Source organism: Danio rerio, chromosome 9 (assembly GCF_052040795.2).
Source record: "Danio rerio strain M-AB ecotype USA chromosome 9, GRCz13ab, whole genome shotgun sequence".
Lineage (NCBI taxonomy): Eukaryota > Metazoa > Chordata > Actinopteri > Cypriniformes > Danionidae > Danio > Danio rerio.
The window spans coordinates 55980994-56005309 of NC_141029.1; the positions used below are offsets into that span (position 1 = coordinate 55980994).

At 37.5% G+C, this 24316-nt stretch overlaps 1 protein-coding gene and 2 long non-coding RNA genes across 6 annotated transcripts in view; 1 reads left to right on the forward strand and 2 right to left on the reverse strand.

The window, feature by feature from the left end:
- Nucleotides 1-24316, forward strand: part of LOC147842463 (uncharacterized) — a 758429-nt gene that overhangs the window by 728969 nt on the left and 5144 nt on the right. The window lies entirely within an intron of this gene.
- LOC147842469 (uncharacterized) lies at nt 4228-12118 on the reverse strand. Its single transcript, XR_015500064.1, has 2 exons — nt 8013-12118; nt 4228-5604 (listed from the first exon to the last, which is right to left on the reverse strand). It is a non-coding gene; the product is annotated as an uncharacterized LOC147842469 (long non-coding RNA).
- slitrk5b (SLIT and NTRK-like family, member 5b) overlaps nt 13176-24316 on the reverse strand; it is an 84300-nt gene continuing 73159 nt past the window's right edge. For 3 of the 4 annotated variants that reach the window (XM_087268470.1, XM_087268471.1, XM_087268469.1), the window contains one exon: nt 13176-15832. In XM_087268470.1, the coding sequence (XP_087124596.1) occupies nt 13262-15832 (2571 nt within the window). In that variant the 3' untranslated portion in view covers nt 13176-13261. Of the gene's footprint in view, nt 15833-22148; nt 22499-24316 lie in introns of those variants that run through there. The other variant, XM_087268472.1, reaches the window with a different exon arrangement.

Consider the following 24316-nt stretch of genomic DNA (forward strand, 5'->3'; position numbering starts at 1 on the left):
ACAACCAGGATATGACCCTATTTCATGTATAATATGGGCTCTTTAATGCAATTTAATAATTAAAGTGTGTGCTTAATTGACTAGCAAATAATGCCACGTTCAATTTGTCAACTTCATTAATTTTACTGAACAATCTAGGTGTTGCCATATGAGAAATTTCCTCAATGCAATCACACACATAAAAAAACAGCATCCCTCAGCGCTCCAATTCACGCAATCGTTTCATTCATTTCTTGACTATATTAGTGGACTTGTATACATTGGGGACTGTGTAGGGAAAGGTGAGTGAGAGTATAGGGGGTGATTTCAGATACAGCCATTGTGTTTTCAGTGCAGATTCTGTCCAAACAAGCTCTGGAAGCTCCTGACAGCAGGATTTTTAATGCAGCATTGGGTTTTGGACCATAAGATGTGCTTGTCACTGAGCTTCTTGTCACGGTGTCCAGTTTGACTCTTTGTCTGCACAAATGATATGCTGTGGCCGAAATATTGCACCCGTATTTCCCCAAACAGTCCGTGTGGATTTGACAAGTATCTGTGTGTGTTGTTCAGAGATTTAATTTAGGAAAACATCTGCTGCGTATGGATACCGTACAAGAGGGTCAAAGACCAGATGGTGCGTTTTATTTGTATTTGCATCAAATTATATTCACAGAAGTGACTTTATGCTGAAAGCATATTAAAGGACTGTAACGTGTCGACTTTAAAGGTGCATTATGTAAGATTGATTCATTAAACTGTACAAAAGCCACTGGAACAGTGTTATATATTTTGCTAATTTACTTACATCATCAAATATGTTTTGGAGAATGTTCGAATGCAGAGGAATAAGAAGTTTTAGGTAGGGTGACGGAGTGTGTGTGTGTGTGTTCAAGCTAATGATACACTCTTGATTTCTGGTTTGGTTTCATAAAAACATACAAACCACGGTGAGGCATTAAAGTCACCAAGAAACGGAAGTTAAGATTGGGATTCTTCCTCTATTATGATTACATTCAATCAAAATAGATCTGAAATATAAAATAACAAGCAGATGTGCATGATTTAGATTTTTCTCCGATTGGATCGTTGAAAGACCAGTGCTGCAATAACAAAATTAAGAAAGAATGACGAATGGATGAATTCAGGGCAGAAACAGGACATGCACTGATAGCCCCTCCCTAAACGATTGATAGCCACGCCTTAAAGCGCTGATAGTTCCGCCCCAAAAGATTGATAACTCCGCCCTAAAGGACTTATAGCTCTGCCCTAAAGCACTGATAGTTCTGTCCCAAAGCGTTGAAAATTCCGCCACAAAAGATTGATAACTCCGCCCTAAAGAGATGATTGTTCTGTCCTAAAGCATTGATAGTTCTGTCCCAAAGCGCTGATAGTTTCACCCAAAAAGATTGATAACTCCGCCCCAAAAGATTGATAACTCCGCCCTAAAGAACTGATAATTTTGTCCCAAAGCGCTGATAGTTCCGCCCCAAAAGATTGATAAATCCGCACTAAAGCGATGATAGTTCTGCCCTAAAAGATTGATAACTCCACCCCAAAACACTAGATAACTCCGCCCTAAAGCACTGATAGTTCTGTCCCAAGGAGCTGATAGTTCCGCTCTAAAAGATTGATAACTCCGCCCTAAAGCACTGATAGCCCTGCCCTAAAGCACTGATAGTTCCGCCCTTAAAAATTGATATCTCCACCCTAAAGCGGTGATAGTTCCGCCCCAAAGGGCTGATAGTTCAGCTCTTAAAGATTGATAACTCCACCCTCAAAGGCCTGTCCTAAAACACTGATAGTTTTGTCTCAAATCGCTGAGAGTACCGCCCTTAAAGATTGATAACTCCACCCTAAAGCGATGACAGTTCCACCCTAAAGGGCTGATAGTTCTGCTTTAAAAGATTGATAACTCCACCCTAAAGCAATGATAGCCACGCCCTAAAGAGCTGATAGTTCCGCTAGAAAAGATTGATAACTCCGCCCTAAAGGACTGATAGCCCTGCCCTAAAGCTCAGATAGTTCTGTCCTAAAGCGCTGATAGTTCCACCCTAAAAGATTGATAACTCCGCCCTAAAGCACTGATAGTTCTGTCCCAAGGAGCTGATAGTTCCGCCCCAAAAAATTGATAACTTCGCCCTAAAAGACTGATAGCCCTGCTCTAAAGCACTGATAGTCCCGCCCTTAAAAATTGATAACTCCACCCTAAAGCAATGATCGCCACGCCCTAAAGAGCTGATAGTTCCGCCCCAAAAGATTGATAACTCCGCCCTAAAGTGATGATAGCTCCGCCCTAAAACATTGATAACTTCGCCCCAAAAGATTGATAACCCCGCCCCAAAGGGCTGATAGTTCAGCTCTTAAAGATTGATAACTCCACCCTCAAAGGCCTGTCCTAAAACACTGATAGTTTTGTCTCAAATCGCTGAGAGTCCCGCCCTTAAAGATTGATAACTCCACCCTAAAGCGATGACAGTTCCACCCTAAAGGGCTGATAGTTCTGCTTTAAAAGATTGATAACTCCACCCTAAAGCAATGATAGCCACGCCCTAAAGAGCTGATAGTTCCGCTAGAAAAGATTGATAACTCCGCCCTAAAGGACTGATAGCCCTGCCCTAAAGCTCAGATAGTTCTGTCCTAAAGCGCTGATAGTTCCACCCTAAAAGATTGATAACTCCGCCCTAAAGCACTGATAGTTCTGTCCCAAGGAGCTGATAGTTCCGCCCCAAAAAATTGATAACTTCGCCCTAAAAGACTGATAGCCCTGCCCTAAAGCACTGATAGTCCCGCCCTTAAAAATTGATAACTCCACCCTAAAGCAATGATCGCCACGCCCTAAAGAGCTGATAGTTCCGCCCCAAAAGATTGATAACTCTGCCCTAAAGTGATGATAGCTCCGCCCTAAAACATTGATAACTCCGCCCCAAAAGATTGATAACCCCGCCCTAAAGCACTGTTAGCTCTGTCAAAAGGGCTGATAGTTCCGCCCCAAAAGATTGACAATTCCACCCTGAAGGACTGATAGCCCTGCCCTAAAGCACTGATAGTTCCACCCTTAAAAATTGATAACTCCACCCTCAAAGGCCTGCCCTTAAACACTGATAGTTCTGTCCCAAATCGGTGATAGTCCCGCCTTTAAAGATTGATAACTCCACCCTAAAGCGATGACAGTTCCGCCCCAAAGGGCTGATAGTTCTGTTCTAAAAGATTGAAAACTTTGCCCTAAATGGCCTACCCTAAAGCAGGGGTTCCCAAACTTTTCAGCACGCGACCCCCAAAATAACAATGCCAGTGACTCGCGACCCCCAATATCCTCTGAGGTGGTTATAAATACAGAAACCTTGCATGCAATGACGCAGACACACCAATTAAATTTGTGTCAGTGCTTTAAATGTGCCAGAAAGTATTACCTGATGTTATAAAATCAAAATGCATCTGACGCTCTTGCTGCCTTTAATATAATGTTATTACCCCAGGGGTCGCAATCAAATAGAACTAGTAACTATAAGCTACTACAGTAACTATATATAGTAGTATATAGTACCTATAAATGACTATTTTTATTTTCAGTATAGTTATGGATAAAATATGTTAATTCTTATGGTTTAATAAAAATAAATAGATTTTTGGAAATCACCAGGCGACCCCCCTTCATTGCCCCGCGACCCCTCGGGGGGTCCCGACCCCCACTTTGAGAACCACTGCCCTAAAGGACTGATAGTTTTGCCTCAAAGAGCTGATAGCTCCACCCCAAAGGGCTGATATAGCACTAAATAACTGATAGCTCCACCCTAAAAAAAACATAGCTCCGCCCTAAAGAACTGATACCTCTGCCCTAAAGCACTGATAAATCCTCCCTAAAGAACTGATAGCTCAGCACTAAAGAACTGATAGCTCCGCCTTAAAGAACTGATAACTCCGCCCTAATATTTGGTAAAAATAAATGCATATTATAAGACAATGAAAGTGTTTCTTGACCTTGCATGCAGATCAGCCTGTTGTTAGAAACCCCCAAAACCAAAAATAAGACCTTTTATAATGCATAATAGGGGCTCTTTAATAACTTTACAGTTATAAAAACCAAACCGAAATTAAACTGAGCTCAATTATTATCCACGCAGCAGTGAGATTATAATAATTAGCCTCATATCTGACAAAAATTGCATCACAGACTCTTTCTCTTTTATTATTACAGTACAAACCCCTATAGAAATAAATACGTGAAAAAACAGACAGACACAGAACTCTTCTTATCTGTATAATTCATTCGATTTGCACATGAAACGACACAATATAATCATGACAGTGGCGTATAAATCCATGAAAAGAGCTGCTATTTCCAGTCCATATGAACAGTAAGAGAAAGAGAGAGAGAGAGAAGAAACACCGACGTGCCGCAGCAACTGCTGTTTTTGCATAACAATCTCAGCGGAGCCTCGAGCCCTGCATGAAATTTTCATTGGCATTTGCTGAATAACAAACCCTTGTGTAAAAGAGGCTGGGACTGTTGTTTCCTTCACTGAGTCACACATCAGGAAAAGCAGAAGGGAAGGAGACTCAGATTTGGCTTACATGTTGCTGTCGTTTCTCCTGGCGCTGCTTATTATTATTCGACGTGGGTGGACGAACAACGCCACAGTTAAAGGGACTCTACATTAATATTGCACAGCGACTGTGACCTGGGGCCTGTACCATGATGCTGGCTGAACAAACTCGGGATTAGTTTACAGATGAATAAATCAAATCAGTGCAATCAGGCTTTGCTGTTACCATGATGCCTAATTTGGCCTTTGATCCTGAGGACATGAGCAGAAGAAGGCGGAACATTGATAGCCAATCACAGGCCTTAAATATAACACAGTGATTGACTAATTTAAATATTTATAAACACAAAGAATTAAAGACATTTTATACAGCGAGATTTAAAAATAGAAGCTGTTCGTGAAAGAGGACAGCTGAAATATAGCAGGTTGATTTATTAGTGCAAATGAAGTTTTTTTTTGTATAGCTGATGATATGTACAGGTAAACAGAGACTCAAAAAATTAAGCTCTTATGTAGAATTTTTAAAAGCATTATCTACTAATAATGTGATCCTTTATTTGACTTTAATTTGGTACTATATCTTAATTTTGAGCAGGAAAACTGGGGGAGCATCTTTGCTGGGCAGAGATTTGTCATTTTGCTCACATCTGATTGGTGAAATTTTGGTTTGTGATCTCTAAACCTGAACATAACCTGAACCTATCCTAAATATATCCTAAACAAAACAAAACATAATCAGAACATAACCTTAACAAACCTGAACATAACTAGAAAATAACTAAAACATAACAGGAACATCACATGAACATAACCTAAACTTAACCAGAACATATCTTAAACCATACAAAAACATTACCTGATCATACCATAATCAGAGCATAACCTGAAAATGACATGACCATAATCAGAACTTATCCTAAAATAAACCTGAACATAACCTGGAAACAATTAGAACATAACCTAAACAAAAACTAAAAATATCAAGAACATAACATGAGTGTAACTAAAACATAACCTGAACATAAGATGGACATAAGATCAACATAACCTGAACAGATCCCAAAAATCTGAACATAACCTGGGGGCTGTTCCAGAAAGCAGGTTATGTGACATACCCGGGTAAGTTTGAGAGTAAGTAGGTGGATAACCTCAACTTTGGTTCCAAAATCGGAGGTAACTTCTGGGTATGTTAAGTAGCCATAGCAACTTACTCTATGAAGATAACCTGCTCCGGAGCAGGTTATGTTCAGAGAGTAAGTTGCTATGTTTCAGAGTTTGTCTGTTTCAGAGAGTTTACTGAGGATTGCGTGCTCTTTTGATGAGAATATTTATGGATGTGGACACACAGATACAAGTTTTTTCGTTGTGAGAGGGTTATAAGTGCATAGTTTTTTTCATAACCAAATTCATAATGTTAATGTATTTAACAAACCTTTTTAAAATCAAATGTGACAAACCGCGGGTCTGCGCTTACCATAAAAAAACATTCAGTGCAGCTCTTTGTATTCGCGTCAGGGCATTTTAGGTAACTGTACAATGTGGCAGTATGACCACCTGTACAGTATGCCTGGCACTGAACTGTTTTTTACATTTTGTACAGTTCCTTGGTCATAGATTACTGCGTATCATTACACAGATGATTCAGAGCACGGGAATAGGGTAGTGGACAGTGCGTCAATAAAGAACAATGCGCTCAACGGAGTGAGTTCGAATCTTACTTACAGATCTTGTGTTTTTTCTCTCCTTCTGCACCCTCACATTTCTGTATAATATTATAAGTGGCAGCTTTGTCTTTTGTAGGAAAATATATCTTTAATTTAAGATGTAGGACGTCCTTCTTATATAAACATTCACGCACACACACCTACATTTTTTAATATAATATTTTTTTCAGGGTTTCTAAATGCTATTGTGTGCATTAATTGCAGCCGATTTTAAAGCTCCTTCAGTCACTAAAGGACACTGATAATATAAAATTTGTCCAAAGTATAAATGTGCAGGTACAACTTAATTTTCTATCCTTAATCTTTTGGTGTTTCAACTATTAAACTCATTACTGCTTCCACTTACCAGCTCATCACACACCCCACCTCATCACTAGGCTAAATGGCTGATTTTCAATCAGTAATGAAGTAATGATTCAAGTGTATAACACAAATATAGTAAAAAAAAAAAAAAAAAACTATAAAGCAAATGTTGCTTAACACAATGTTTATTTTTATTATATTTGTATTATAAAATAGAATCATTACTGGGCACTACATTGTTACTTGCTGGAGGACAAAAGATACCCTTTTCTGCCTTATACGATGACACGTACCTGCAGCCTGACCCAGAGGAAATCTCAGTGACCCAAGCAGACAAAACAGATGGAAGAGTGCTAAAAAATATAATTAGTCAAAAAACTATGTTTAATCAAATAGTTTGGTCTGTTCATTTCTTCATTTCCTGAAATAAAATGAATGAATTTGTACACTGCTTTATACACGCACCTTTCAACGTGTAACATATTTTTCATATACATTTCTCACCTTAAGTTGATGCTCATGTGACTTTATCTTTGAAGATGGACCTTATACAGCTACTTTAGAATTTAAATATGTAGATAAAAGATTTTGTGATCCAAGAGTAATATTCAAATATGGAAAAGTGCAGAAAACTCTTACACTGCTTGTTAGTTGAGGCAGAAGGAACTTCGTCTGCATGCAAAATAAAAAGAACCTAAAGCTATCTGACAACAATCACAACAGTGACAGAGTGTGTGGTTTAATTAAAAAACTCAACCACTGAAAAGCCTTTATTATAGGACACAGCAGTTAGACAGGCCTGTTTCTATTAGCTGCATGTCAGAAAGAATATTCTAGTGTTAAATAAAGAGCTCCAGTAATTAAATATTACCTTTTATGATAATGTTTCTGTGTTTAATGACTTTGGACAGAGTTCTAGCTCCAGAAAGATTACAATTTCTATAAGCCTTATTAGTCAACACACGTATTGTGACCTTAAGAAATGAATGGCAAGAAAAATAAATGCATGAATGGTTACACAACATAAAAAGGATGTTAAAGAGTAGTTTAAGTTATCATTACAATAAAATGGAGGGTGGCATGTGTAATTTAATGAACTAATAAATTTTCTTATTATTTATTTTTTATTTTCTTATCTATTTCTTATTCTTTATTTTTGTTGAAGCAGATGTGTAATCTCTGTGTTTAAAACCTCCAGCTTCGCCTCTGTAAAGTGCATTGCCCTTTTTTTCTCACCGTGACTTTCTATGGTGACTCGTGAATTCGGCGATCTACTGAAAATGCCTTCAGGTGTGTGCCGTGCACGCGCAATAACCCGCGGTTATCTTCAGGAGGTTGATTTAACTAACTCTTGTCACCTGTTTTGGAACCAACATACTCGCGGTAAGCAGGTTTTGGGTAAATCAACCGAGAGTTTAGGTTTTAGCAGATGGTAAGTTAACCCAGCTTTCTGGAATACCCCCCTGAACATATCCTAAAGAAAACAAAAACATAACCTGAACATAACCATACCATAGTCAAAGCATAATCTAAAATGACATGGACATAATCAGAACTTAACCTAAAATAAACCTGAACATAACCTGGAAATAATTACAACATAACCTGAACAAAAACTAAAAATATCTAGAACATAACATGAGAGTAACTAGAACATAACCTGAACATAAGATTGACATAAGATCAACATAACCTGAACATATCCCAAAAAATCTGAACATAACCTGAACATATCCTAAACAAAACAAGAACATAACCTGAACATAAACTGGGCATAACCTGAAGATCTTTAAAAGATAACATGAACACAACTAAAACATAACCTGACCATAACCATACCATAAACAAGGCATAAACTGAAAATGACATGAACATAATCAGAACCTATCCAAAAATAAACTTGAACATAACCTGAACATAATTAGAAAAATAACCTAAATAAAAACTAAAAATATCTAGAACATAACATGAGCGTAACGAGAACATAACCTGAACATAAGATGGACAGAAGATCAACATAACCTGAACATATGCCAAAAATCTGAACATAACCTGAACATATCCCTAAACAAAACAAAAACATAACCTGTACATAACCATTCATGGTATCTAAAACTCAGAATTGGTGCAAACTACTGTAAACAAAACAAGAACATATCCTAAATATATCCTAAACATAACTAGAACATAACCTGAACATAAGATGAAAACAACATCAACATAAACTAAACATATCCCAAAAAATCAAAACATAACCTGAACATGTCCTAAACAAAACAAGAACATAACCTGGACATAACCAGAACATAGCGTGGACATAACTAGAACACAACCCTGACATAACATGAACATGACCTGAACATATCCTAAAAAAAAACTAATTTAACATGAACATATCCTAAACAAAACAAGAACATAACCTGAACATATCCTGATCATAACATGAACATAACCTGAACATATCTTTAACAAAACAAAAACATATCCTGAACATAACGTGAACACACCAAGCACATAACCAAAACATAACTAGAACATATCCTAAACAAAACAAGAACATATCCTGAACATTACTAGAACATAACCTGAACATACCTAGAACATAACCTGAACATAATGTGAACATAACTAGAACACAACTTTGACATAACCTGATCATAACATAAGCACTGCATGAACATAACCTGAACATATCCTAAAAACCCCTAATATAACCTGAACATGTCCTAAACAAAACAAGAACATATCCTGAACATAACCAGAACGAAACAAGGACATAACCAGAACATAAATGAACATAAGAACATAACCAGAACATGATAAGAACACAATTAGAACATAACCTAAACATATACAGAACATCACATGAACATATCTAGAACATATCCTTCAAAAAAACTCCAAAATAACTTGAACATACTCTAAACAAAACAAGAACAAAACCTGAACATAACCAAGTAAGCTGTGTAGCATAAGTTACCATGGCAACAGAGAATGATTAAAGCCAAGCTGCATTCATGGTATCTAATGATCCTTTATTTGACTAATTTGGTACTACATACAGTAGTAATCTTAATTTGGAGCAGGAAAACTGGGGGAGCATCTTTGCTGGGCAGAGATTTGTCATTTTGCTCACAGCTGATTGGTGAAATCTTGGTTTGTGATCTCTAAGCCTGAACATAACCTGAACCCATCCTGAACATATTCTAAAAAAAAAAACTCAAACATAATCAGAACATAACCTAAATAAACCTGAACATAACTAAAACATAAAAAGAACATCACAAAAACATAACCTGAACCTAACCAGAACTTATCTTAAACCATACAAAAACATAACCTGACCATAACCATACAAGGCATAACCTGAAAATGACATGAACATAATCAGAACTTATCCTAAAATAAACCTGAACATAACCTGGAAATAATTAGAACATAACCTGAACAAAAACTAAAAATATCTAGAAAATAACATGAGAGTAACTAAAACATAACCTGAACATAAGATGGACATAAGATCAACATAACCTGAACATATGCCAAAAAATCTGAACATAACCTGAACATATCCCTAAACAAAACAAAAACATAGCCTGTACATAACCATTCATGGTATCTAAAACCCAGAATTGGTGCAAACTACTGTAAACAAACTTAACTAGTTAGCCAGCTAATCTGGCTTCATGGTACAGGCCCCAGTAGGCTGTAGGATAATTACTGTACACTTTGTGCTTTCAATGCATTCCGTACACATTAAAGTCAATACTCAAACATTGCACAGGAAAAGCATGGCTAATTAAGAATAAAAAGTAACTAGCTTAACTGGCAATATAAATTGTACAAAAAAATTATTATATAATTTAGCCAGTTGTGCAAAACAAAAGTGTAAAGACCTGCAGATTCATGTACAAGTTCACTGGTATCATTTATGAAAGATCGTGTGCATACATAAATAAAAACACTCCATCATATGTGAGGGAAAGCATTGATGTAAATGTGAAAGATCACAACATTTTACATCTTAGAGTCATACTGTGTTCCTTTTATATTCGCACGTTAAAAACCATTCAGGAACCTCAGAATGTATTAAAAAGATAATAATGAAGCAGAAGATTATCATATTTTGGAATATGCATGATATGTATCAGAATATAGAGTGAATCTCATGAAACGCACCAGAATTTAAAAGAAAGAACACTGCAGTAAAGAAATTGACAATTTAGTTGACATTCATTTTCCTTCGACTTATTCCCTTATTCATTAGGGGTCGTCACAGCGGAATGAACCGCCAACTATTCCAGCATGATGAAATATTCCAGCGGATGATCTTCCACCTGCAACCCAGTACTGGGAAACACCCATACACACTCATTCACACCCACACTATGGCCAATTAAGTCTATTCAATTCCCCTATTGCGCATGTGTTGAAACCCACGCCAACACGAAGAGAACATGCATACTCTACACAGAAATGACAACTGGCCCAGCTACGATTTGAGCCAGTGACCTTCTTGCTGTGCTAAACACTGAGCCACCATGTCGCATTTAGTTGACTCTTTTAAAAAAAAAATTAAATTGTAATTTGATGAAATACAGTTTGTTATATATGAAATATTTTAAGAAAAACATAAGGGCAAAAAATACTGTGATTTAATAATTAAATAAATAAAATTATAATTGCAATTAAGTAAACATTCAAATTAACTATTTTGCCAATAATTTTACAATTTATTAATTGCACTGAACATTAAACTGATTATTGAATTTATTGTTTTACTATTTATAATACATTTTTATTTAAAGCAGCATTTTTTTTTATCCATGTCCTTAAATATTACAATTATTTTCATCAAAAATGTATTAAAGGCAGTACAACAAACACAAACAATTCAGCAATGCAAATTTAGGATTAGATTCCTAATTACAAACAAAAAATAATAATAAAATTGAAGAAAAAAAACAATAATAATAATGTTAATTCATTCATTCATTATCTTTTCGGCTTATTCGATCTATTCAACCACAGCAGAATGAACCGCCAACTTATCCAGCATATGTTTTACGCAGCGGATGCCCTTCCAGCTGCAACCAATTACTGGGAAACATCCATACACACCCATTCACACACACACAATACGGACAATTTAGCACCCAAGTCCCCTATAGCGCATGTGTTTGGACTGTGGGGGAAACCGGAGCACCCGGAGGAAACCCACACCAACACAGGGAGAACATGCAAACTCCACAGAAATGCCAACTGGTGCAGCCGGGACTCGAACCAGTGACCTTCTGCTGTAAGGCGACAGTGTTAACCATCTGAGCCACCATAAGAATTTATTATAGTGAATTTATTTACTTAATATTGAATTAATTACTATACTATTTTTAAAAGAGCATGGCGTTTTTATAATTGCCATTAAATATTACAATTAATTTGATTAAAGTAGTATTAAAGGCAGTGCAAACAAAACACAAACATTTTATCAATGGGAATTCAGGATCCAAATTCTAATGGTCCTATTGCAACAATAAATAAATTAAAATAACATTTCATAAAGCAGCAATAATATTACTTTTTTATTAAATGATAATGATAATATACCTAAAATAAATAAATAACTATCTATAAATAAAATTTATCAATATAAAATGCGACCACAAAACCCGCCTCACATTGTATATTTGTGGCAATGGCAAAAATAGATTGTCAAATTAGCGGTCTTCATTTGATGCCACAAACCGTTTTGAATATAAAGATCATCTTCAGTTCCTTCTATAAACAGATCAAAACCTAATTTTTAATTAGTAATATGAATGGCTAAGAGCTTAATTTGAACAACATTAAAGGCAATATTTTCTAATTATAATTTATTATTATTATTATTATTATTATTATTATTTTACCTGCAGATTCTAGATTTTCACATTGTTGCATGTCAAATTAATATGATCCTAACAAACCATACATCAATGGAAAGAATATTTATTTAACTGTCAGATGATGCACAAATTTAAATTTCCAAAACATGAATTGTGGTCACAAATGACAATAAATAAAATAAAACACACAATTGTTCTTTCTTTTGAATTCTGAGGTGCAATGCATTAGTTTTGTGAGATTCACCATCCACCACAATAGCTCAGATTTTATTTTTTTTTCCAATGAAGACAAATACAGTTAAAGTCAGAATTAATAGCCCTCCAGAATTATTCGCCCCCCTGTATATTATTTACCCTATTTCTGTTTAACAGGGAGATTTTCTCTACAAATTTCGAATCATAATAGTTTTAATAACTCATTTCTAATAACTGATTTATTTCATCTTTGTCATGATGACAGTAAATAATATTAGACTAGATATTCTTCAAGACACTAGGATTCAGCTTAAAGTGAAATGTAAAGGCTTAACTAGGGTAATTAGGGTAAAGTTAGGGTAATTAGCCAAGTCATTGTATAACAGTGGTTTGTTGTGCAGACAATCCAAAACAAATGTTGCTTAAGGGGGCTAATATTGAACTTAAAACGGCTTAAAAAAATTAAAAACTGCTTTTATTCTAGCCGAAATAAAACAAATAAGACTTTCTCCAGAAGAAAAAATATTATAGGAAATACTGTGAAAAATTCCTGAATCTGTTCAACATCATTTGGGAAATATATATAAAAAGAATCATTAACAGAAGGGCGAATAATTTTGACTTTATTTCAGAACTGGGTAAAAGTTGTCCTTTTCTCATGAACCTCCAAATAGTCTGGTTCAAAGTGCAGTTTGGCCCTCAGCTCCCAGCACTCGCTTCTGTTGGGCTCAATGTAGACGGTGGTGGGACTCGAGCAGTAAACCATGGTCTGCTGAACCCTTTCCGGATTCAAGTACTGATGTCCCACGTCAAAATCTGCATGAGTGCCATGTTTGCATGGTAAATGACCCCTGTAGGAGGCCTGCTGGTCCCTAGCCAAAATATCCCGGTAGAAATAGTTGTCATCTAAAAGTGGAGAGTTCCTATTGAGTGGATCTGGAGTCCCGGCGCTGAACTCTGAGCTTATTGCATTGCTCCTGATTTCTTCGTCCGAGTTTGACGCCAGAACTCTATTGAGCTCTTCGAAGTCTCTATAATTCTCGATTGCGCTGGGGTTGTAGCGGCCATTTTTAGCAGCGTTCTCCGCTGACGGTGGGATGTATTCGTAAACATGACCCGCCGATGTTCGAGACTTCATATTCGCTCTTTCGGTATAAATCGCACTGGCGGTTACTGAAGCAGAGCGTTCAGACTTTTTACGCCGCTTCATTATCACTGCGAACAAACCTGCGGCGATGAATACTGATAATATAAAAAGAAGCAGTAAAGCAAGTATTAAAACGGAAAGAGGAACGGCGGGATACTGAGTATCAAAATCCAGAGCGGTTTCTAAAGTGATTGTACTTCCGGGAAAAGATTCCTCCGATGGAGGAACTGCAGACGATTGCGCAATTGAGCTTTCCGGACAAATGTGAGACGATCGAATGTAGCGCATATCCTCTCCTGAAAGCCTTGGTGGAGATTCGCAGATGACGGTGTTCACAACCGTGCCCGTGCTAAGCTGCTCCAACCAGTTCTTCATGTCCAAAATGGAGCACGAACAATCCCAAGGGTTCTCGAAGAGATCAATCTGAATTAGTGATGCTAGTTCATCAAGAACGCCAATGACGGGAAGAGTTCGGAAGTGATTGCTGCGTAGATTCAATCGAGCAAGGTTTAATCCGTCAAAGACGCCCAAATGTAGAGTCTTGAGGAGATTATTATTGAGAAACAGCAACTGAAGATTGGGCAACTGCTGAAAAGTCCCAACCGCAATCTCACGAATCACGTTATACTCCAAATATAAAAACTGCAAGCTCTGCAGACCGTAAAACATATCCTCGGTTAGACGTTCGATTAGGTTTCCATTCAAATAAAGTCTGCGTAGATGTATAAGCTGGCCGAATGTTTTATCGTGGACGACTGCGATGCGATTGTTCCCCAAGTGGAGCAAATCCAACCCAGTTGCGCCGCTGAAGTCTGAACTGCAAACTGAAGATATGTAGTTTCCGGTCAGATACATCTTTTTGGGATTGTACGGCTTGGGATCCAGATCCGAGATGCTTTCGATTTTCCTCTCTTGGCAGTTAACGTTCAACCCGAGGTCTGATATTTGCAGATTACACGTACAAGTGTTGGGACAGTCCAAAGGAACCGGCGATTTAGTTTGATAAGCCAACATGGGGCCGTAATTCTGCGGTTTGCTCGAAGAAGAGCGCGATGTAGGTTTGACACGCAGTTTTCCTGACAACCGACTGCTTTTTGTTGAGCGCAGAATGGTTGAGGAGGCAAATCCAGCAGTCGCTGGTGTGGTTTTAGAAACCGTTTCGCTGCTGTGCGCCATTTCTGCGTGCATCTCATATTCAGCGATGGCTCTGCGAGGACACAGTTCTTGTTTGGAAATCTCGTCCAGATCTCGTCCGTGCAATCTGAACGGCGTTTCGCAAACCACATCGCCAACTAAAGCCGTGTAGGATATGCTTTCAAGCCACGTTTTTAACGCAATTAGCTCACAAGAGCAATTCCACGCATTCTCCTCAAGCTGCAACTCAACGATTCGACTCAAGTGCTCCAGAAGTCCGCTGTAGGGTAGCACTTTAAGTTGATTGCCTCTCAAGTCGAGATGCGTTAAAGGTACATACTGAAAGATGTTGTGTGGCAGAGCGGAGAGTAGATTGTCATTGAGGATGAGCACCTCTAAGTGACGTAAAGCGCTCAGAGCGTTGGGTTCGATGTGGCTAATATAATTATAGTCAATCTGTAGGTACTCCAGGCTTTCAAGTCCCAGGAACGTGTCGTCCTTTAGTGCTTCAATTTTGTTATTGTTTAGATGCAGTCTCTTTAATCCCTGGAGTCCGTTAAAGGCGCCCGCTTCGATCTCGCATATATCATTGTTGCCTAGATGTAAAATGGTGAGTCCCTCGTAATGAAGGAAATCGTTGAGCGAGACTTTCTTCAGCAGATTCCCTGTGAGCAGGAGATGATATGCAGTGAAGTGTAAAGGTGTTACCTCTGACAGACTGTTAATTCCTCTGTTTTCACAACTGGCTGTAAAAATGCCGTCTCGCTCCTCGCAGACACACAGGCCGCCACAGATATCCCCGTAGATGTCGAACATCTCAGTTAAGCTGAAAAACGTGGCCAACGATGATACGGCCAGTATCCACATATGCATGTTTATGATGATGGATGGAGGCTGAGCTGATGTGTTCGCTGTCATCTGAAGAGAGAGGAAGAAAAACAAACGTTAATTTGTGGACAATATCAGTTTGGTTTGTTAAAGCAACAATAAATGCAAAGATAAGACTGTTCATTTCAGTGTCTGCATCCAATTGCATTTACAAATTAGTGCTGAGCAAAGATTGATCACATCCAAAATAAAAGTTTGCTTTGCCTATGTGGGTGTACTGCGTAAATTATTATGTACATATTAATACACCCATGCATGCATAAATTTGAGAAAATATTTATATTCATATATAAAACATATGTTTATGACACAAATTATATATACACATACATTTAAATAATTTAGCTTTAATATATTAAAGTTTAATAAAACAATTAATATAAAAAATACACACAAATTATGTCAAAACAAACTTTTATTATTTTTTTATGTATTAAAATGTAAAGATATGGTTGCAAAAATTTCATTATTAGAATTTAAATAAACAATAATAATTCTGAGTGATTAGCAAGTAACATTAAAGTGCACTTTTAGGTCTTAACTATGGGTTAAAGGGCAAGTTAGGTTAATTAGGCAAGTCAGTGGACTTTATATATAATTAAAGAAAATTAAAAAAATTAAATAATAATTTCTTATTCCAGCAAAACCAAAACAAATATTCTCCAGAAGAAAAGTATAAAAGGAAATATTGTGAAAAAAAATGTTCTTGCTCTGTTAAACAACATTTTGGAAATATTTAAAATGATTTTGTATATTAATAATATATTCTATAATAATTCAAATTCATAAAAAATGCTAATAATTCTATAATTCATATAATCTCCAACTGTGTATGCACTATTTTAGTTAATGTCTTTTTAAAAATCAAACATGATTAAAAAAAAATACAATAAAAATAAACGAGACATTTTAAGGTACAAACAAAGATGCATTTATAAGTATAATAATACTGTTAATAATATATATAATACTAATTATACTATAATACTAATACTATACTATAATAATGTACTAATAACACAATAATACTGTGTTTCAGATATTTCACTTTATTTAAATCTGGGTGCAAAAACACTTTGGATTAGGTTTAAATAAAATATTTCAGGTATTTTATCTTTAATAAATTTGCTAAAATTTCTAAATCTTTTTTTTCACATTGTCATTATGGGGTATTGTGTGTAGAATGTTGAGGAAATAAATTAGTTTAATCCAATTTGCAATAAGGCTGTAACAAAAAATGTGGAAAAAGTGAAGAGCTGTGAAAACTTTCCAGATGCACGGTATTTTAAAATGCTTGAAAACTCATTGGGCCCGATCATACACCCGGCGCAATAAGACGTGTTTGACGTGCTTTGTTACTATTTTCAGACCAGGCAACAGTAATTGTCATGTTTTGCACCAGACTGTTTAAATAACAAATCCATTTGCGCCACTTTGTGAACTCATGGATGTGCTGGTCTAAAATAGAGGTGTATGAGGCACATCGTTGGTGCGTTGCTATTTTGAAGAACTAAAATAGACAGCACCATTGACCAACTAAAAGCTGCTCTAAAGTTTCCTATGTGGGTTCAATGCTTACACATTGCTTAATACACACAGAATTTACAGCAATACACAAATATATTTAGAAGTGAAAACAATTAAAGGATTAATTCTTCACTTTATTCATGACTATTAGCATCTGTATAATGTTATTATTATTATCAATAGTATTTATTATATGCAGATTTATATTTGTTTGAATAAAAACAAGAGTAGATGTGTCCAGCTGTGGGGTTTCGGAGACGTCTGCATCGCCGTATGGAGCATAAGAACAGGACGTGTGTTTGGATATAACTCAGTTTTCTGACCACACTTCATTATTATTGTTCATTTATTAATTTGCTGGAAATTAGAACTGAATTTAGAAATAGTTTTGAAGCAAATCTTGAGCTTAATAAACTAAATTAAATAAGTGGGCTAATGAATGTGTTCAGTGGAGTAAGTTTCCACCGTTTCCTCACTCCACCAAAGTAAAGGAGTAAAGAGTAGAAGAGAAAGTAAAGAGGCTGAATGGAGGAGGCTCGATCTTTATCCTCACTGTAGAAGATGCTCTGTCAAAAAGTTTTCTCGCTAGTAAAGTGTTCAGTTTTTACACTTACAAAGTTCACCATGTAAATAGCAAATGCACCATGGCATGAAGCAACTGACTCTTAAAGGAATGGAAGATGAGACTCTGATTGGTTTAATGCACATTATGCTCAAAACACACAGAACTCATTAAGAGAATAAGCACAACCCTGTTAGACCATGCGCAGGGGCGCAGATCGTATTTTTCCATCCTTAAAAAAGGAAAAATGGATTCAGATTCCCCCTTATTGCATTTGCACCATGCGCCTAAAGGCTGATTTTTACTTATGCGTCAAACGCCGGCATATGCTACGGCGCTGATGCATAGCCCTTCGACGTGGCCATCGGCGTTACTGACAAGCACCTCTCAAAAAATGTAACTACATGTCACAACAACGTGTAGTGCAAGCTCTGTGATTGGTCGGCTTGGTATCGCTGACGAGTCTGGGCGGGACCGAGAGCCGCGCGAATGGCATGAGCGATTGTTTACAAGTGTGGAGTCCCGTAAAGGAGCACCGGATGGAAAGTTTTGTTTTGTGTTTACCTCATAGTTAAAGTTGTTGCACGTCCGCCGGTTCCTGCCTCAAAATGAGCGAGTTTGAGCCACTTGTACATCCCGAAAGTGTTCAGGAAACGCAAAAAAGCAGCGAATAATCTCGACACAGAGGAACATTTACACTTCACTGCCAACTAGCGCTTCGGAAGTGTTAATGCAGACCAACAGAGACAGCGTGCAGAAGTTTAAATGACCAGCTACGCGCATTGCATGCGCCGTGGGTTACGCCGGTTACTTGACGCAGAAGTATAAACCAGGCTTTAGACTTTGCACCTAGATTGTTAAAATAGAGGCCATTATCTTTAAAACAAATGCTAAAACAAAGAACAATTAAACATACAAAACTGCAAAAAAAATATTTTCAACTATTAATTTAGAACACAAGTCTAGTTAAATTCTTGCTTATCAAATTGGATGAACATCACCATAAACAGATGGCGTAAAGTACTAAAAGGCTTTCATTTGATTTGCATTCAGACATTTATTTAATTTAAGCAACTCTTGGTAACCCTCTTATGCAAACAAAAAGCTGTCGCCACTTGATGCACAATGCAAAACGTGAGTCCTGAAGCAGAAGCAGATGCTCAAAACGGTGTCTAGATTTGTCCATCTCATGTTGTTGAAGATGCACAGATATAACTGCAGGCAAACTGGTGTACATGCACTAAAGCCAAAACAAGTCATATGCAGGATGACATCTGTGTTACACAAGGAAAAAGCTAGAAATGAGCGATTCCATGCAAATGGAAACCTTGCCGAGAAAACATTTTCACCAAAAAAAGACAACTCTTTCTACTTTTTTTAATGTAAGCATGTTTTTGGCAGTACTGCAAAATACTCAAAAATGTCTGTCAATGTTTTCAAACAATTATATTTGATTTACCAAAGTAAATCATTGGGAAAAGTGTCAGAAGGTGGATTTCTCTGGTGAATCATCTGTTGATCTGCATCAATCATCACAAATACTGCAGAAGACCTACTGGAACCAGCATTGAGCCATGACTCTCACAGAAATCAGTCAAGTTTGGTGAAGGAGAAATCATGGTTTGGGGTTACATTCAGTATTGGGGTGTGCGAGAGATCTGCAGAGTGGATGATCAACATCAACAGCCTGAGGTATCAATTCATTTGTGCTCCTTCTCATGCTAATAAAGCAAAGAAGGTCAAAGTGCTCCAGGATTGGCCAGCCCAATCACCCGATATGAACATTATTAAGCTTGTCTAGGGTAAGATGAAGGCGGAGGGATTAAGGATGAATCCAACTCTTGATGAACTCTGGGAGTCCTGCAAGAAGGCTTTCTTTGCCATTCCAGATGACTTTATTAATCAGTGATTTGAGTCAGTGCAGAGATGTATGGATGCAGTCCTCCAAGCTCATGATGGAGTCAGACACAATATTCATTCTGTCTCCACTGCAGCAGGACTTTACATTCCACACTGGACATTATTTCTGTTCAGTAATAAGCAGAGTCAGATCTTACTGTCCTGATAAAATCATTCAAAATCAAGGCATGATCAGATTTCATTTTGTCAAATAAGCATCATCTAGAGCAGGGGTCACCAACACTGTTCCTGGAGAGCTACCTTCCTGCAGAATTCAGTCCCAACCCATATCAAACACACCTGAACCAATTAATAGTACCTAAAGCAGCACTTAATAATTACAAACAGATGTGTCTGGTCAGGGTTGCAACTAAAATCTGCAGGAAGGTAGCTCTCCAGGAACAGTGTTGGTGACCCCTGATCTAGAGGCCTTCGCCTTTCATATAAACCTCTTCTGATACCAAATGATCAGCTAGAAGTCGAGTTACTATTTGATGTTCCTTAAACTTGGATAGGTAACAAGACTTTTGTCAGGTAGTATCAAGAGCCAACTGTTTACTCATGTTTCCCACCGCAAGCGAAAGCAGTGCGTGCGCAGCGCGTATGGAGAGCAGAAGCAGCACGCAGGCGTTTGCCTTTCACACCAGCGGCGCACAGCTCTACGGCAGAGATCAATCTATCTCTGTCTATTCTATCTAGTTACATATCTCTCTCTTTATATACAAATACACTTTTTTTTTTTTACTTTTTATCTGCACCAAGGCCCGCGGCAAACTCCTCCGATGCTGTTTGTTTAACCTGCAAGTCTTTATTTTAGACATTATATAGATCATACTGTACTGTCTGCTTCCCAAGCTCTATGATGAGTGTCATTCATGTCTGGTGCACTCAGAAGACAATCGCCTGTGATATCATGTCAGTTGGTTTTTGATTGTCAGGTTGCTGTAGGCCGAGATGTAATAATATTTATTAGGGGTGTAATGATTTATCATGGTACGATTTATTGCGATGCAAAAATGTCACAATATCAGGGCTCGAAATTGCGACCATTTTGGTCGCATATGCGCCCGAAATTTTATCTATGCGACCTTGAAATATATTTGGGAGCATTTCTGCGAGTGTTTAAAATTGTAGTGTGCGACCACTTTTTACTGCAAAATGTTCAGCACATGCGCGGATTCGGGAGACATTCACGCAGAATGCATCTCTAAGCTTTTTGTCTGCACTTGAAACGCGAAACGCAGCGCTAGGAAATGGTTTAAAACAGTTGTCATGTCAACTTGCTTCAGTAAACAAATCCAAGTCCGTAATGCTTGCCCCGCCTTTGCGCTCTTCTTATTGGCCCACCACTGCTCTAGCACTGAACGCGAATGATTGGTTAATATCAGCTGTCAATCACTCAGTGCCTTCTGGCTTCGGATGACAGTGAGCTACTACCGCGAAAAACGAAAGCGCTGAAGATGAGAATGAAGATAACATAACACTTGACAGATTTTGTTTTAGAAACCATGGCATCTACAGTTGCAAATAATGACACATCTTACTAGTTATACCGTTAACACGTTAATTTAAGCAGTGCGTGCAGGGCCGGTGAGCGCTCCGTGTAAGCTTTGGTCACTCAGTTATGTTATAAAAATGTATTTTCTTGTGTTAACGGGATTTTGTTGAGACATATTTTCCTCACGCTTGCATATAATGTTATATATGATTTTTTTTGCTTGTTAGTTTGATTAGTGTTAATTTCAAATACAATCAATATGTTTGTATAAAACTTGTAGTAACGGTGCTCATAATTGGTGGGTGCGACTAAATTTTGGCTGATGCGCCTACATTTTTAAAGTTAGGAGCACCGGTGCTACCAGGCAAAAAGGTTAATTTCGAGCCCTGCAATATGCATCGTGGTGTTATGGCGGTTTTATTACGATATGACGTCCGTTTTCTCTTAGTAGTTGAGCTGTTTGCACGTGAGCTACGTTCCACCTGCTGTCGCACGTGAGTTCAGATTGCTTGATCTAGCAGCAGAAGTAACGTTAGCAGACCAATGGCACGTTTCCACTGAGTGGTACGGTACGGTTTGGTTTGGTACGCATTTATGGCCGTTTCCACTGTTAACCGAACCGTACCACTTTTTCGGCACCCTTTTGAAAGGGTCCCAAATAGGAGAAAAGGTACCAAAAGGTGGAGCTACACGTGCAGCTGAACGCTGATTTTTTACAGAGATACGTCACGAGCCCGTGGAGCTACACAGAACGTAAACAAAGGAACCGCCATGTTTTTTTAAATACAAAGCCGAGACATTACATGGAAATACTACATGCATATAATAACCAGCCATGGATGACCCGGGCTCAAACAAACCTTGCTGTCGTCTCTGTAAACAGACACAAAGCCAAGAAGAAAAAATCTGCCGTGTCCTGTAGTTGTTTAACGAGCCCGTCTAAAAGTGCGAGCGGTATTCGCTTTCTTCCGGGAGCGCGCGATCGCTTTTATATTTGATATAACGAACTTCTTGAGCTGATGATAATAACGTGAGTGTGATTATTGAAGTGTCTCCGTCATCTGATCCATTTAGAAAAAAAGGACAAACGCAAGAGTGAAGCGGGAGTGAAACGCGGAAAAAAAAGAGGAGCCGTCAAAACACAGGAGCAAAAGTGTTTTAGCAACCTGATCATGAACACACTGCCATGATTATCTTCGTCTTTTGGACTATTATGAACTGGGAATGACAAAATGACTCTCTGACAGAGCTGACATGTGGTGCTGAAGATTACAGACACAGATGAGAGGTTTGCACTGACTGTGGGCTATATTGTGTGTGTTTTTGAACTTAAATACGTACTAAATGTATGATGTGTGTAGTTTTTTTGTAATTAATAATATATTAGGAGACTGTAAGGGGCTGTATGTGTTCATATATGTTGCATTTATGTATTTATTTTATATAATTGCAGACGTTACAGTAGGCTATTTCGCACTGTCATTGATCTGCAGTTATAATCAAATCATGTTCATAGAAAAGTTAGTAATAAACATTTATACACAAGTATTTATGTGTATAAAGCATCTGTTTTGTGAGAAGTGCTGCTCATTATGATATGCGAACGACCCCTACAGCTTTACTCTAGACATTTATTCGAGTGAGCATGACGTCGACTGAAACTGTCATACACCACGCCCACCAAAAAGGCTACCCTTTGTTGTGGAAACGCAAGCCTGTTAAAGGTGACCCGTACCGACCCGAACCGTACCGTACTGTACCAGTCAGTGGAAACGAGGCACAAGATGAGTGGAGTTGAAATAGAGGATGGCGCGTGACGTCTGGCAACATTTCGGTTGTACAGTCATTGCTTTAGACTCGTCCGCTTTTTGACACGCATACTGGGTCAAACATAGCCGAAGTTTTAAAGTCTTCACAGTGATTTACATACTTTGCTCAGCGACATGGATACCTCCTAATGGTGTTGAAAGAGTCACATACTGTATTTATAAGGTCCAATTCACCCAAAAATATCATTCTGTCTTCATATAATGACGTGTTTACGGCCGAAAAATCACACATGACGCTGAGCTGTTACTACAGAGGGTGGACTACTTAATGATAGACGTGCGCTTCTACTTCAGTGAACAGAACCTGCAAAGATTGTGAGTAACAGGTAATAAAGTTGTAAATAACATTCAGTTTGTGGCACAGAGTGATCGTTTAGGAGCCGCGTGGGAAGTATGAACAGCACTTAGCAGTGAAAATGAAACCGAAAGCGTGCACATCATTTAAATAATCATATCGAATTTTAGAGTTATGATTACCACAAGCATTAACCCTTTTGAGTACAGAGGGACACAAAAATGCACATCAACATGATACACTTGATCGTGTACACTACATCGTGCCCAACATGAAGACAGTCATCCATAAAAACCTCTCAGACAGATGCACAGAAGTTCAGGATTATCTTATAGAACTGCTGACTACTTGGAAATAGGGCTGCTCGATTATGGGAAAAATCATAATTATGATTATTTTGGTCATAATTGTAATCACGATTATTTAAAACGATTATCAGTTGAAGTCAAAATTATTCGCCCTTCTGTGAATTTATTTTTATTTATAAATATTTTCCAAATTATGTTTAACAAAGGTTTTTTTTTTTTTTACAGTATTTACTATAATATTTTTTTCTTCTGGAGAAAAGCTTATTTGTTTTGTTTCAGATAGAATTAAAGCAGGTTTGAATATTTTGAAACCTATTTTAATAGCTCAATATTATTAGCCCCTTCAAGCAATATATATGTTTGATTGTCTGCAGAAGAAACTACTGATATACAATGACTTGTCTATTTACCCTAATTAAGCCTTTGAATGTCACTTTAAGCTGAGCATCTTGAAAAACATCTAGTAAAATATAATGTGCTGTCATCATAGTAAAGATAAAAGAAATCAGTTATTAGAAATGAGTTATTAAAACTGTTGTTTAAACTGTGCTTTAAGCATCTTCACTGTATTTTTGATTTTATTATTGATTAATGAT